This window comes from Athene cunicularia, assembly GCF_003259725.1.
Source record: "Athene cunicularia isolate RWA chromosome Z unlocalized genomic scaffold, athCun1 chrZ_part1, whole genome shotgun sequence".
In the NCBI taxonomy this organism is placed as follows: domain Eukaryota; kingdom Metazoa; phylum Chordata; class Aves; order Strigiformes; family Strigidae; genus Athene; species Athene cunicularia.
In genome coordinates, this window is record NW_020799142.1 from 22959959 (window position 1) to 22976095 (window position 16137).

The window sequence follows — 16137 nt, forward strand, 5'->3', positions numbered from 1 at the left end:
TTTTTTAAACATTTCTTAGCATACTAACCACCATGAGGATCCACTCTATACACAGGATCATACTGAGGATAGAGAGTGTTCTGCAAATGAAACTTTGTGTATTGAATAACTCTTTCTATTATGTCCTCAATATATACAGCTTTAGGCATATTTGGTGATGTCATAATATTGATAGCAGTAAGACAAGCATCAGCAGATTTTGTCACTCTTTCCATAATAAGATCTCTCCATAACCTCTCCTCATCTTCAGTGTCATTGTTCTGTAACAGGCAAGAAAAACAAGGATATAGTGTGAAAAAGAAGTCAAATTTTTATCTTTACCAAGTAAAGGATAATAACATTACCTTAATATACTTACAAACATGCATGTAAAAAATGTATTTCCTTTTTGATGTAAAAATTGTTTTAGAAATCATCTAATGTTTGTTTTACTAGCAACATGTTTGTAATATATCTCCCTAAGTTATAAATCTTCAAAGTCTCACTGTATTGTTCTTCTAGAACACAAAGAAGCTTTCCATATGTCATGGGAAGCACTATGAGGGAAGCTTGCCACATAATCTAAGACTGATGCACCTTAAAATCTAAACTCATTCATCTAGTGTTTTCTTCAGTGGCCTATGCCCACCAGTTGCTGCTTTGATCAGTCTAATTTTTGCCACTAGAGGGAATTCTTGTACAAAAAGACAAGTCACACGAAACTTGTAAGTGCAAGACTTTCTCTGCTTCATAGACCAACCCATCTATTATCAACAGGTTTAAAATATGTCTTAACAAGTACGACCGTTTAGATTTAGCACAGGGTGCAGAATCTCTATATGTCTGTGCTTGTACAAGTTACAAAATCAAACATACATGAAGTTAATTATGAACACCCAGCACTACTTAAATATTGTAGTAACATTATTTCTAGCAAAATCCAGTAGAATTTCTCATAGCTTCACTGGTACAGATATAGCCTATAGAGAAACAGAATCTTTCCTGCATGTACAACACTGTTGGCTTTCCTTATAAAAAGAAGTGGTTGATGAAACAGTATCATTTTTTTCCCTTTGGGGTAAGAGAACCTAAACCAGTATCACAGTGCATTATATAAGATACACGTATTTGTTCTCTATAGGTGTTTGTAAAATCAACAGACATCTGCAAGTCAGAAGATCCCTGTAAATTTCTTGCACAGAATGGCTTTAAGTCATTTGTTCCTCACACAAATGAGGCCTAAAAAAACCTCAAGTAGTTTTAAGTGTTTGGGTTTTTTTTTTTTTCCTCATTAAGCTTGGAAATAAAAAGAATGTGCAAGCACACTCTGCCTCTGAAAAACATCCTGACATGTAAGCAGGATATGTTCACTGCACTGTAAAGGAAGTAAGTTTACTCCTTAGCAGAGGCTTTCTTTGCCATAATGATCTGAATCATGTTTAATAGGTTTTAAGAAAAAAATCTGTACTTGTTTGGCTAAAGTTTGCTTCTTTAATTGAAGCTTTGTCTCTGAATTGCAATCATTGGACAATTTCATTAACTGTTTAATAATCTTGTGTTGTACTACAAAAAGCTAAACGAAAAATACGACTTTAAAAGTATTAGCATAAAGACTTAATCAGTGAAGTAGAGCATGTAAACCAGCACCTTCTTTTCACTTATTTTTCATACTGCTAAAGACATTCGGAACTGTATACTGAAACTTTGACAACACTACAAACTACCTAGATGAAAGTATTCAGGTATGAATCATGTGTCCCTGGTTTTCATTTGCAAGTTTAAATTCTTCCTTTCCAATATAAATAATTACTCCCTATTTCTGCAGATCAAGGTTAGGTTTTTTTCCATAAAACTCAAGAACTCTAATCTTGCTAGAATATTGTTTTGACTAGAAAGTGTAGAAATAAAGATATGAAATAACATATATCAACCTCATAAAAACTCTAAATCACCATGTAGGTTTAGGTATATTGGGAAAACCCCCCATAAATCTTAAATTTCCTATTAATTTTGTTTACATTGACAACTAACTTTGCAGCATAAGAACAGACCTAAACAAAACACTTCCTCCTTTCTTAAGTGTTCAGGAGAAGAATACATTCTATGTGACAGCTGCAGTATTGCTTTCATTGTGCATGGACATGTAGCAAAATAGCAAACAAATTTCCAATGGTCCAAATCACACCAAACTACCATAAACATTTCAGGATGAAGCTATAATATTTAAAATTGAAAAAAAGAGAAAACTTAGTTGCTCCCAGTGTACCTGTACCCTATCAGTACATAGTAAAATGTGTTTAGTACTGAAAAAAAATATAATCAACTGAATTTTACCTCATATCTTAAAATCTGGCGATCACATATATATCAGAAATTCCCTTCACACACATACACAGCATCTGAAACTATCACTGAGTAGGATTCAAGTGATGAAAATTCTACTCTAAATGATACTGTGAAGTTATGTAATTTGAAACTCACATGGTTAAGTAACGTAGAGAGCTTTGATCCATCTTGAATATTCTTCTCCAAAATATTCAGGACTTTCACTGTTTTATCTGTTGAGAGCTAAGACAAGAAAAGAAAAACATCAAACAACTGCAGAAACATAAAGCCTCTCAAATTGCTGAAAAGAATATCCATTGATGAAGTATAGAACTTGTTATATAATCTGAAACACTTAAATTGCAAGCAAGTTGAGATATAAGGATCCGATCTTGATTTCTGTGGTTTCTGACACAGCATGATTGTAAGATAACTAAAGTAGGTGAAATAGATTCTAAAATTGCAACTACATTTTCAACCAGCAAGATCCATAGAAATAGATTTAAAATTGCATACCTCATTAATTTTGTATAACTATACACTTTTGCTTCTAGAAACAGAAATTTACGCAATCTAAGTCTCAATCGGAAATTCTAACTGACCATATAGAGCTTTATTAGGAAAAAAATCCAAATTCCATGAACAAGCAGAAATAAAACTCCTTGATACTTGAGGGCTAACAAAAAGAAAATATATTCTTAATACTAATTATTTCTTAATACTACTTAATTGTGAAGAAGTAGCATGTTGAAAAAAGTAACTCAAACTCACTGATCTTCTACAGAATTATGATTACATAATTTGTAGAATATACTAAAATTGAGGAAAGCCAGTTTCACTCATCCAGACACTACTTGCATTCAAAAGCAACAAAATTCTGATTTTATGTATATGTATATGCACGTATGTGTGAAAAATAGGGAACAGAGTTTAAGGGTGAGAACTATCTGGAAAAAGAATCTCTCAGGCTGACAACATGTTACAAAGGAAGGTATGGAGATTGAAGAAAAGTCCAGGAAGGCTACCTAAATTTTGGATTAAAGAAAACCCTTCAGAGTTTATTTTTATAGGTAGATTCATAGACACTTCATAAACATAGTAAGTGTTCATAAGCAAGCATAAGAGTTTGCCTAAGACCGCAAAGCCAAGAGTTCCAGGAAGATAAAGAAAGCAACAATATTGTTTCTCTAGATGCGATACCAGCAGTTTGCACCAACAAAAACTTCCCTTGAACTGAAGCCAGTAAGAGTATGGCAAAGAAATCACAATACACAGACTACAGAAAATGAATCTTACTATCAGCTGTTTTTTACATCTCCTAAGTTTGAAAGGCCTTTCTTGAGAGAAAGAAGCAGCAGGCAATTCAGTTAAGATACAGTAACTTTGAGTGCTTCTGCTAAGTCAGTACAACTGTTCACAGCATCTGTCACATGCACACCTGAAGACAGTGTAATGTTACTAACAGGGAACGTTAAGTTTTTGTATGTTTATCAAAATTATATGTTTAAAAAAGTTAAAGACTATGAAGATGTACCTTGTCCATAATGCCCATTGCCTTGATTTTTGCAGATTCACTACCCAACTCACTAAGCTGATGTTTTCCCAGTAGTAATTCCTGTGGAATCTCATCATCATCACCTTTTTTTAAAAAAAAAAAGTAATTTAACAATCATATTTCTAATTAACAGAATTAGTATATTAATTAATAAATATTTCTAATTAACTGAAGAAGAAAAAAAACTGATTTTCCAAATAGTTAGCATCTAATAGTTCCATGTAATGAAGATTGATGATGACAACTTTTGCTTATGTTACAACAACTACTTGTTAAATATGACTGGTTCTGAAATATCCTTTAACAGCCTAACATAAGGTATCCATTTCTGAAAGTCATAACCTAAACATTTATAATATAGCAAAATCCATTTATTGCAGCTCTTGTGCCATCACCCTCATTTCAGTAAAACAAGTCTTACATGATTGTAGCCCTAATGCTAAAGTTCGAATCTGGGGAAGGGCAGCAGATGAAAAACATATGTGAAATTAAGTACCTTGGAATACACTGTGTCTTAATTGTATTTACTCTTAGGAAAAAAAATGATGTTACCAGACACCGAAAGAATCAATGATTTTACTTTTAAATCCAAGCTTGTATACACTATTGCTTTAAAAACTGTAGCAATTTGTTTACTATGCTTCTCCTTTTGTTCTAATCCGTGACAAAGATGGTAGGAAGAAAAATTAACAAGTATTCTATTATCCGCTTCCATAGAAAGTCACCTCAGTCAACCTGAACTATTTCCTCAGACATGCTAGGCTGGCCGGTTTTCCACTGAAATGGATAAGGAGCATACAGTGATTCAGTGCCTTGGTCAGAAATGCATAAGGACTCTGCTGCTTGAATTGCATAATCAAGCTGTACCAGGTCAAAGGCCACAAGAAATGCAAAATTAAGAGCTTCAGACATTATTAGTAAGAGAACCATCTTATGTTAACATTGTTTAGAAAGATATGTTTGACAGAAGGTAACACACTAACAACATCCCAAAGAGGTATCCTTTCCACTCCAGGGGACTGTTTGACTCATTATGATTTATGACTCTTGAATTCTGCAGGAAGGGGGATGAAGGATCTTATTCCTACAGCAGCAAGTGAAATTAAAAAGGTAAAGGCCACCACTCAAGGTGGAAGCCATATAAATGCAGTATATCCTACCATGTATCACAATCAATTAAATTACCAAGAAGGAAGTTTGAAAATTACTGAGGTGCAAGTTTTTTGGTGTTTCTTGTCTTTCTAATTGGTGAAAGCATTTTGAAAATTTCTGACATATTACCAAAAGCTGTAAAATCCATGTCTTCCAAATTTTCCAAAATGTTCTCTATTGAAGCAGTAAACCTTTTGAAAGTTGAAGAATCCATCAATTCTGGTAAAAAAAAAAAAATATATATATATATAAATAACTATGCTATATACAAAACAGAAAATACAAACTGTAGGAAATAAATCTAAAGTTACCTTCAGGTGTTAGTTTAGGTTCATAAGCTTTCCTCCTCCTTTGTTTTTCTTTTTTCTTCATTTTTCTAGCCACTAATTAAGAGAATAAAGAGACAAATACTTCCTCAAAAATTAACTACAGAATGATTTAAATTTCTTACACTTGTATTTAATACTACATGCAAAGATGTTTGTTTTAAAATGTTTAACATATCCATGGAAAATGCACTAGTACTATCAAATAAAATTTAATTTTTAAAATGATCAGTTACCCTCACTGAGGCTAGGGGGAGGAGAACAGTCATCCATATCAGAGTCTTCGGGACTGCGATTACGGTAACGGCCACTACCAGAAGTCCTTCTTCCTTCGTGATAATGACCACTTCTCCTATGGTCACCAGAACTTCTTCTGTCATGTTCTTCATATTCCCAAGCTTCATCTCTATCCTTTTTATGTCTTTTACGAGAAGCTAGAAATTAAATGCATTTTCATTATAAGCGCAAAAATTCTATTTTTAATAGTTCAAAATTAAACATTTTATAAGTGTACATGTGGCACTTAGGGACATGGCTTATTGGTGGACTTGGCAGTTAGGTTTACAGTTGGACTCAAAGATCTTAAAGGTCTTTTCCAACCTAAGTGTTTCAATGATTTGCAAGTTAAATGCTATTACATACCTGTTCTGTAAAAGAATTGAACACTCTAAAATTATTATATAAAGCCCTGTTACTGCATTAGTCTAAGCATTTCTTTTGAATTACATGAAAACTGTGCCTGAAACTGGCAAGGACACCAGTGAACATTTAAAAATACAAATTTACAGGACATTTGTCTTTTTAAGGAAAGTGGAACAAAGCAAAGTAAGTTTCATCCTTTCTTAAGGGAACACTGAGATAATTTATTCAGTTATCTAAACTGTGACTATTACTGGGTGTCCATATCGCAATTCAGTGATTGCTCTGCCCATCTAACACAGCAAGTTCCAATGAGACTTGGGAATCTAGTTGCTTAATTATAATCTGTTTTGCTGAGACAACTCAAATTTTGTCTTGATATATATTGCAGGAAATTCAGTGTAAAGGAGAAAGTTGGAGTCACAAGTCTGGGCTGGACAGCAAGTCAGTACCACAGGTTATTATAACATGTTTTCAGTCAGGACCAAAAAGCCCAGCAAAAGTGAATGACAAAGACACTGGAATAAGTGTTTTATACAGAAACAAATATTTGGTGGAAATAAAGTGGGAGTGTGGAATGGAAAGTTCTCTGTTATTTTCAGAGAAAGTCTTGTGTGTCTTGAAGGAGAGAGGGTGCTAAGATATAATAGAAAAAGGATATGGAGGAGGAGGTAGCTTTATCTGTGAAATCAGCTAACCCTCCATTGTCTAATGTAAGACGATAACTGGGCTAGGAAAGAGATGTCTAAGACTGTGCTGTGAAGATTAAGAGCTCCAAAACATCATATTGTAGTGTTTTTTCTTGTGAACCTGCGTGTAACAGCCCTGGCATCTGTGTGTCTCTACCAAAGTCTCCTGCAGTTTAGAGATGTATGACTGTATATAGGGTTGTTTCTGAGCAAAATAGCTCCAACCATTTATACAGAACTGGAATATAATTGGCAAGTTCTTTACATAACCCCAATTTATTCAGAAGCATAGGAAACATACCAGGATATAGTCACACTTGTGCCAGCCCAGGCTCAGAATCAACAAAAAAAAATTAAACCTGAGATGGTACTAATGCTCTGCACTGGACCCTAGAGTGCTCTCACTTCTGAAAATGTAGTGCAAAACTTCTGTACAGAGGTGGTCCAGCTCTTTAAGGTAATAACTCAGTCCAGGCTTTGAGCTGTACTGCTGCTGGAACAGACTTGGATCTGAAGGCAGTACAGTCATGTTGATGATGCCTGAACTACTAGCACCACACCTAAAATTGTTGAGAGTTAACTGTGACTAAAGAAATGGAGGGCCATTTTGGATACCTGAACTGAGCATATTAGAGAAGAAAGTAAGCATTTTATAGGCAAAGACCTTACACAACAGATACTTTTTCCCCCCATGAGAGTGTACTTTGTGGAGACAGATGTAATTTGTCTTTGCAGTTCACAAATCATCTATCAATTTAAGCTCTGTAGGATGAATTCTGACCCCAGCTACATCTCCATGAGAAAAGTAACTTCCAATGTTGCTTTCAAGCAGAATTTTAAATTGACCAGTTTATCAGTGCTGCACAACAAACCAGAGTGCATGAGAGTTATTCTGGCTGTGAAGGACAGGTAAGATGAACATTGGAACAGTTATTCAGAATCACTGCTCTACAAAATTTTTTTTAAAAGTAGATAAAATTGACATTTCAAGAGTTATTATTGAGTTTATATATAAATAAAGACTATTTGGAACATAAAACATCCACCTTCCTTTTGAATTCTGCCAAAAAATTATGCAGTAACACATTTAACACTTATTGTATGAAAATTGTTTGATCAGTTTTTAATTTCTCATCATTTAATGGAATGTCCCTTTTTCAAGACATACTCAAATTTCTCCTATAACAATCACTATTTAATATTTTTTAAAGTTCGATTTTAGAAACCAAAAGAATTCTGAAATACATATTTGTAACAATACAAACGTATTCAGTGTATTTGTCACAAATCTTTCATTCTCTTGATCCTTTTCTTTTAATTCAATTCAGTTCTACCGTAACCTTTGAGAAATATTATAATATATTTTTGAAACTGATATCCTCACTGAATTGTTTAGAAGGATGACCAGATCTCTTGAGTGGATATAATGAATGTAGAATCCCTTAAAACATATAATTACTATGAAAGTTTTCCTTAATTTGTTTTACTTTTTAAGAATTTCAACAGTCACTGTGACTAACAGGTAGATCAAGGTATCTAAAAATTCTTGACAATTCTCTCCATTCCCAACCAACTTAAATAATTTTGGTTTAATTCACTGTTCCAGATTATTAACATTATAAACAGTTGATATGATAGGGTAAACAGAGAATATAGCATCCTGAATGAAGCAAATCATCATTAATCCTCTGCCATAATCAAGACTGATTACAAATTACCTCAAGATCCTATACTTATGTTCAAAGCAGCATTATTCAGTTATAATTAGAAGGAAAAACAAACAAACAAACGGACATTCTTTTCTGCTTCTCTGATAAAGATCAGAGGTATCGCTATTATAATTTATATGTGTAAGAGTGCATAAGCACCGCGTATCTGTTGGATGAGAACTTGAAACATTAAAAAGCAGAACAAACAAATCTTTCTCTTTTGGACCCTCTTTTGTGTTTTACAAAAGTTCAGTAAGATATTTATATAAGCAAACATGGAGTCTAAACTTGGGAAAAAGGCATTCTAAGCAAGACATCTTCCCAGGTTAACAGCTATAAGCACTTCTACTATAGCCCTGCATTCGTAACAGAGCTAAGATGTTAGCTCAGACTGAACTGATTCACTCCATTTTAACAGTTTCTTTTCAGTGTTGGCTAACTAAGCTACTATAAAGACAAATCTAACCATTCCTTCATTAGCAAGTAGGAAACCCCTTCACAACTTAAGAGGTGTATAACAATTATTTGACACTTAGGAACTTTATCTGAATGCACAGCAAAATTCTAACTATAAGTTTCCTCTCTTCCTTTGAAAACAGCTAAACCAAGAGTAGTATCATCAGCAAATAGTATTTTGAGAATCCATCAAAAGCAACTTCAGGTTTTCAAGCAATATGCCAGAAATATAACAGAAGAGGGAGTATTTTAGGAAACTTCTGGGCAGTAAAATTCAGAATTCATCACGTCACAAACATTCAAGATGAGATCCTTCACTTTTCTTATAAATAATCCTAAGAGTAATTTAAAATTTATTTGCTGAAGTTTTTCTTTGTATACCTTTGTATGCAAGTTTCTGTGCTGCTTTAGAGGATATTTTCCTTAATCTGAATGACTAAAAATATTTCATAGTACAACTGAAAAAAAAAAAAATCTAGGCAGCGGCTTCCCATAGGTAATTTAGGAAAATAAATTTAACCACTCTCTACTTTTCATCAAGTGACCAACTGAAATTAAATAAGTTTTCTTTTAAAAGAAAAAAAAGAGTTATTGGCCAAATAGTTATTAGGACAGCATGTTTTCATATTTTTTTAGGGTAGCCAACTTAAAAAAAGTATATTTTTGTAAAACCAAAATATTACCTTTCTTTAGCAGTAGGAACAGAATGACATACTACTTACATTCAAAAGCTTCTTCACTGTCATTGTCTTCGTCAGAACTGATTTCAGCATATTTTGGTTTCTCATTAACTGTGCTACGTTTGCGCTTGTTCATTTTCACACGTTCACAAAGTGGCATGGTGGATTCAATTTCTGCCAGGAGCTCAGGAGGCAACTCCTTTAACACTGACTGATCTATGCTACCTATTAATGGAGAGTAAGAAGAGCAGAAGAGCAAATGTGAACCTGAAGATAAAAGTAAGGGCCCAACACTACAGTCCTTTCTCAGCAACTGCTTACAGTATATCCACTAATAAAATCATAGTTAGATATACCTGGATTATTAGACAGTCCTTTATAAAAGTTGCATTTATAGTTCACACTACAATTAGAAATTAACATAATTGCATACACATCTCCTTCAGTAAAGTATTTTGCCAGACATGTAAACAAATTCGTCAGTTAATTTCCTTTGTAAAAAGATATCCCTGCTTCACTTCCAAAAAATTTAGTTTTACTTCAGTTCATCCTCTGAATTTAACAGGTTTTCTAACAGTGTAAGTAAATCAAGGATTATTTGTGCCTCATTAACAGTTCTGTTTATTCTCATTCATATTATTTAGTGCACACAAGACAGTAGTAATTTTTCCTTTTCCAGTAAGCAGGGACAATCTGCAGCAGAACCTCTGGGGTCTTATCCCTAAATACAGGCCAAGTCATTGACAAACCAACCTTTGCCTCAGTTTCCTTACCTCCTACTAGTAGTTTTATAATGCAATCCAAATTTTTGCTTCATATTGTTACAAAGCAAAGTTGAAAGATTTTTATTTAATATAGACAAAGAGCTAGCTAGACCACAGTAAGTTTCTCTTCCACAGAAGTACACAGGTGGACAACATCACACCATTCTCATCACATCCTGAAACTACAAGTAGAGCCATATGCAGTCAGAATGAAGATCTGAAGTAAAAATTTTTACAGCTGACACAAGGAAACCAAATTAATAAAAAAGTACTTTGGGGGTTTTATTTATTTAATGTCTTATCTTTATTTATCAAAGTACCTACTGTATAGATTTGAAAATTATCAGATTAAACTGTTACCCCTTTTCCAACAACAGAACAAACATTTTTGCCATAAGTTGCCTCGCCTTCTCAAGGCATACTATATCATTTAGAGAGGAAATCCCTGCCAAATGCTATTCACACACATGCACAATCCGCCAAAAATATAATCTTCCAAAAAAATCTAAAATGTATTTCCATTTTTACACTAAGATCCTATCTTCTAATCCAAGATTAGTCTTTTTCTTCTTTTCTTTCCCTCTTTTAACATCTTCACTGTAATTAGAAGAGGCTTAATATCAGAAAATAGTTTTCAGCAACAAAATTTCTAGAAGTGTCATACATTTCTGGTTTCACATATATACATCCATTAAAATTGCCTACAAGCAATTAAACTAATGATCAGAAAGTTATTTTTATGTAACTCTGAAGTATGTTCAGCAAGTCATCTCATTTAAGTGCATTTGTAAGAAAATGTTTAACTTAAAATATTGGTGTGGTATGGAAAGATCTATAGCGTAAAACTGAGCGTGAAAGTCATCCCTGCTTCCCTCATGCCGTAGTCACTCTTATTTAAGTTGCTATCCTATCCTGGTTTTGGCTGGGACAGAGTTAATTTTCTTCCCAGTAGCTGGTACAGTGCTGCATTTTGGATTCACTGTGAGAATAATGTTGGCAACATACTGGTGGTTTAGTTGTTGATAGGTAATATCTATCCTAAATTAGGCATTTTTCAGTTTCCCATGCTCTGTCAGCAAGCAGGTATACAAGAAGATGTCACAATGTGTTTTGACTACGTTGCCATGACATGATTATTCTTATAAGGTTGGTCTCTTGATTGAAGATAGGCAGAAATATGCCAGCACAGACAGATCAGTTCCTCTGGGTGTACCAACAGCTGATGAGATGAGGTCTAATCTGGATGCTGCACAGCCATACATCTGAGCAGTGTTGTCCCCACCTGTTTTGCCAATTATCAGGCCTAGCATAACAGACACAGCCAGCATAAAAATGAAACAATAACTAAATTGATATAAAAGGGTCAGTACATGGGTGAGTGCTGGGGGTAAAAAAACCAAGTCAATCAGATTATACATAATCAACATCAATCCCACTGACCCCAACACCACCACCACACAACCAACAATGGGTGGGATAAATGGCAAAATGCAGTCTCCCATAGAAGGGACAGGAGACAACTGAGTCAACAAGCCAAACACGTAAGACCAAGGAAGCCACATACTGAACCCCTACAGAGATTTTCAAGCATTTACAAAGAACAGACCTGACCTGAGTCCAGTTCTAGGGAAGCAGGAGGTCCTCCCTCAACAGGAAACTCTGCAAACCTCACAAAGGGACACTCCCAACTCCACGTAAGTGGTCCCAGCTTTTATCCCTAAGTGGGACACCTGACCCTTTTTTACTTAATGCAGACACCTGGGGGCTCATTTACCCAATGGCTCTCCCTGCAAGGCCAACACACCCTGGAGGGAAGCCTAAAGACAAACTCACCCCTCTTTGTGAAGGGCTGTGGGAATCACTCATATGTCAACCTTGATTTGGAGCTTGGGGCTGAAACACCAGCATTTCACCACCCTAATACTTCATGTCTTTCTGTATGCCTATATAGTGCCTGAAGAGAGTTAAAACTAGCTCCAGACTGCATGAAAATTCATATACACAACTTTTAAGTCAATTTCCAGATGTGAATTTGCTAGAGGGCCTCAGATCCTGGTTCTCTAACACATATTCTCAATTTTATGCACTGTTGTTAATTTCATTGTAATCAGCAGGACTACATACACAGCAGGAAGCCTACAGTAAATCTGACCAAACAAAGACATTGTAAGAGTTGCATTAAATTCCCAATCAAAAATCTGAGGCTACTACTCTCCTGCCTCCTAGGAACAGCTATTCTTGCTTTCCTTATCGATTTTGTTCCTGAGATAGAACACTACCAATCTTAAAAAAAAATCAATTACCACAGTATTAATGAGACATCAATGAAAAAATAAACATGCAACTACTTTAAATGTTTGGAAAAATAACTTTATTTCCTTCTCAAAAGCTCTGTTTTCTGTGGTCTCCAGTGCTAAATTCAACTTATGCTTGAACTGCACTCTCTCCCGTTGCAGATATTTCAGATGACAGTATAAGCTTACCCTTTCTTCTTTTACTAGGGAAGATGTAAGACTTTCTTTATTCAAGTAGGGAACAGCAGAAAAGCAAATAGAATTACTGTGAAGTTCTCTGTAAGCTGTCTTGAAACTTTTTGTTTCTGTCACACTGTTCCCTGGAGGAACTGTGCTGCATGCCCAGTTTCCTTAACTGCTGAGGATTGTAAATAACCATAAAAAGAGTTTCAACTCATGCAGCATAAAGGAGTTAAGCATGACTGCACGTCTATCTATGATTCTGATATACATGGAAAAGGACTCCTCATCCTTTCTGAACAAATCCAGGGCTTTTATACACTGTGGGACTCCAGTCAAGAGCTCATTATTTTACTCTATTACTTATGTTGAGTCAGAGCAACTGATTTTCACTGGAAGCATCTTACTAAATTCCTTCTTTTATACCTCTGTATTTTGTAACAAAGGTACTGTTTGCTTTATCAGGGCAGTTAAGAAAAAAATTAAGATAATTCAGTTCACCATAAGAATCCAGTCACATGGAAACAAACATTTGGTTATAAAATGCATGCTAATGCCTTCTCAGTTTATAGGATATTTTTCAAAAATAATAATAATACAACAGAACCCCCTTTGAAAGTATCTAAAAAACCATGTATGATCAGTTTTTCAATTTCTTCAATGTTTGCTAAGACCTGGTACCTACTTTTGTGTTTCCAGTTTAATTAGTTACATTTGCCTCTAACTTGCATGGCTCTTTTAAATAGCTAAGAAGGAAATAACTTTACTAAAATGTTACTCCACATGTTAATAAGAATGCCCCAATAAATCAGCTTTCTGAAGAGCTGTCCTCAGCAACGGAATAACTCAATTTTTTGCAGTGTGTGTGATCAGTGTACACAGTATGCCTGAAATGGTCTATAGGCAACAGCGTTCTTCAGAGATCACATATTCTTCAAAGTTGCTGCAACTATTAAAACAAACAAAAAAACCCAAAAGTACCATCATAACAAAATCTTTGTCTCACTGTAAAGAACAGGATGCTAACAAACTCCACATTAATGAAACTAAAGGGGAAGTCAGTGAGTAGCTGTAAGAACAACTCATGTCAAAGAACGGCATGCATGAACAGCCACTTCAGTGCTTCTCCAAACGTACGCAAAGCTGTCCATGACTTACATACTAGTTGCTTGATGGAGGAAGAGCAAGTTCTCATCTTTGTTTGCTTGCCATTATCAAAAGGTTTCTTATGGAAGGTATTCAAGAATCTTCATCTGTTACTGAATATCCACTGATCATCAAGATATTTGTTTTCTCACCAAGCAATTCGTGATAAAATATAATACAGTTAAAGATCAGCCAGAGAATCTTAGCTAAAAATCAGTTAGTCTGTAAGCCTCCTCCAACATTCTATTTTCATCTGGAAGGCTCTTCAAACAGTTTTGCCATGTATAGTAGAAAGATTTCTACAAATATCTAGTAGATGTAGTACTTCTTCACATGTGGCTTAGAAAAAGAATGGAAATGCACAGTTCTGATTCAAAGTTCACTTTTTCTTCATAATTTGATGGGTAGTTTCAAGTTTGTAGAACAGACTTTGAATTTAGCTAATATTTAGAGATATCTAATTTTTAGAAGGATTTAAAATCACTTTGCCTTAAATTTGCAAGTCAAACATATCTCCCTGATCCAGGCAGATGAATACCTTCAAGAGAGGTTGAACATTAAAAACAAGGTAACATAATTCTGAACCTTTACTGGATCCATTTAATATGCACAGCACAATTATTTTTTGACACAACAAGAAGCGTGTTCACATTAGTTTCACCTGGCTTGATATAACAACTTGATATAACAAACATCAGTTTCCTTCTATGGCTACTTTTAAAATACCTGTGACATCAAAATGGCCTGTTTGCACATACATCTATTGTGGCAAATGAACAAGTACTTGAAGAAAAACTGCCCCTGAAATTAATTTCAAAACAGAGGTTTATGTTAATGAAGTCTTTTGCACAAATTAACCTTCCATAAATGCTGTCTTTTCCATTTCTGTGTGCTAATAGCTTGCAATAAGCAAAGCTGCAGTTAATGTAATTTCATATTTGCTAGATAAATCTTGTATATTAAAATGCAACTTTTTCCAACTTCCAAGGCATATAAAAGAACACACAAGGGTCTAAGAGGAAACAGTGCCACTTGTTTAGAGTGAGGATATGAATCTTAACTTTGCATTCTTAGCATTTAGAAATTTAACCACTCCCCACATTCTTGATTTTCTACACTAATGAACTGCCACACACCTTCATTTTGATATTACAAATAAAAACCCTACACATTGCAGCTCAATTTTATCTTCCTCTTCCTCCTTTTTTGCCACAGGAGATGTTACCTGTTACTGGACTCATCTTATTTTGCAGGTGACTAGTCTTGGCTGGGATAGTTAACTTTCTACCTAGTATCTGGTATAGTGCTGTGTGTTGATTTAGTGCGAGAATAATGTTGATAACACACATTTCAACTGTTGTTAAGTAGGGCTTTCCCATGGTCTGTCAGCAAGGAGGTGTATCAGAAGGCAGGAGGGAGAATGGCCAGGACAGCTGACCTGACCTAGCCAACGGGATATTCTGTACCAGAGAGTGTCATGCTCAGTACATAAACTAGGGGGGTTGGCCAGGAGGCATGGATCACTGCTCAGGCATTGCACTGCAACTGCACTGTGCATCACCTATCTTTTCTTGGGTTTTCTCTCTTTTTTATTATATTACTTTTAATTACAATTATTATATTTTTAATTATTGTTATTATTTTGTTTTATTTTAGTTATTAAACCATTTTTCTCTGAACCCATGAGTTTTACTTTTTTTTTTTGATTCTCCTCCCCACCCCACTGGGAGGGTGGTTGCAGTAAGCAAGTGGCTGTGTGGCGCTTAGTTGTTGGCTGGAGATAAACCGTAACACTAGTGTATCCAGTCTTGCTGCTATTCCACAGATGCCAAACTCATCTTCCATACATGTCCTCTCTGATCATCTGACAGAGCATGTTCCTCCCTTATGTATCACCAGCCTACTGTCAACTTTCTCAAGTAACTGTGTCACTGCTGTAAGTACAGTGATAAACCCTGATGTCAGACATACGTGCAGGAAGGAAAGTAGTTTCTTTCTGAATTAGTTCAAGCAACCTGAAAACTCTGTGCTAAATCAAATAAAATACACTCTTACTCCACAACAGGAGCGCCACCTTCTTGTGGGATAGCCATGTCATTGTAGCTGTAACAGCACAGACTCACAGCTTAGTAAGAACTATTCATTTAGATAAAGAACTAAAATAAAAAAGAGGGGATAAAAGTACTTCCCTACTCTATAAAGATGTTTGTAAAAGAAACACACTTTTAAAATAGTTAAATACT

The 16137-nt window shown here is 34.9% G+C and overlaps 1 protein-coding gene across 6 annotated transcripts in view; it reads right to left on the reverse strand.

The window, feature by feature from the left end:
* NIPBL (NIPBL, cohesin loading factor) overlaps positions 1-16137 on the reverse strand; it is a 158535-nt gene that overhangs the window by 37524 nt on the left and 104874 nt on the right. For 5 of the 6 annotated variants that reach the window (XM_026865322.1, XM_026865321.1, XM_026865326.1 and 2 more), the window contains 7 exons: positions 9553-9735; positions 5574-5771; positions 5323-5394; positions 5141-5230; positions 3839-3942; positions 2461-2547; positions 29-260 (listed from right to left, as the gene is read on the reverse strand). In XM_026865322.1, coding sequence (XP_026721123.1) covers positions 29-260; positions 2461-2547; positions 3839-3942; positions 5141-5230; positions 5323-5394; positions 5574-5771; positions 9553-9735 — 966 coding nt within the window. The remainder of the gene's footprint in view (positions 1-28; positions 261-2460; positions 2548-3838; positions 3943-5140; positions 5231-5322; positions 5395-5573; positions 5772-9552; positions 9736-16137) is intronic. The other variant, XM_026865324.1, reaches the window with a different exon arrangement.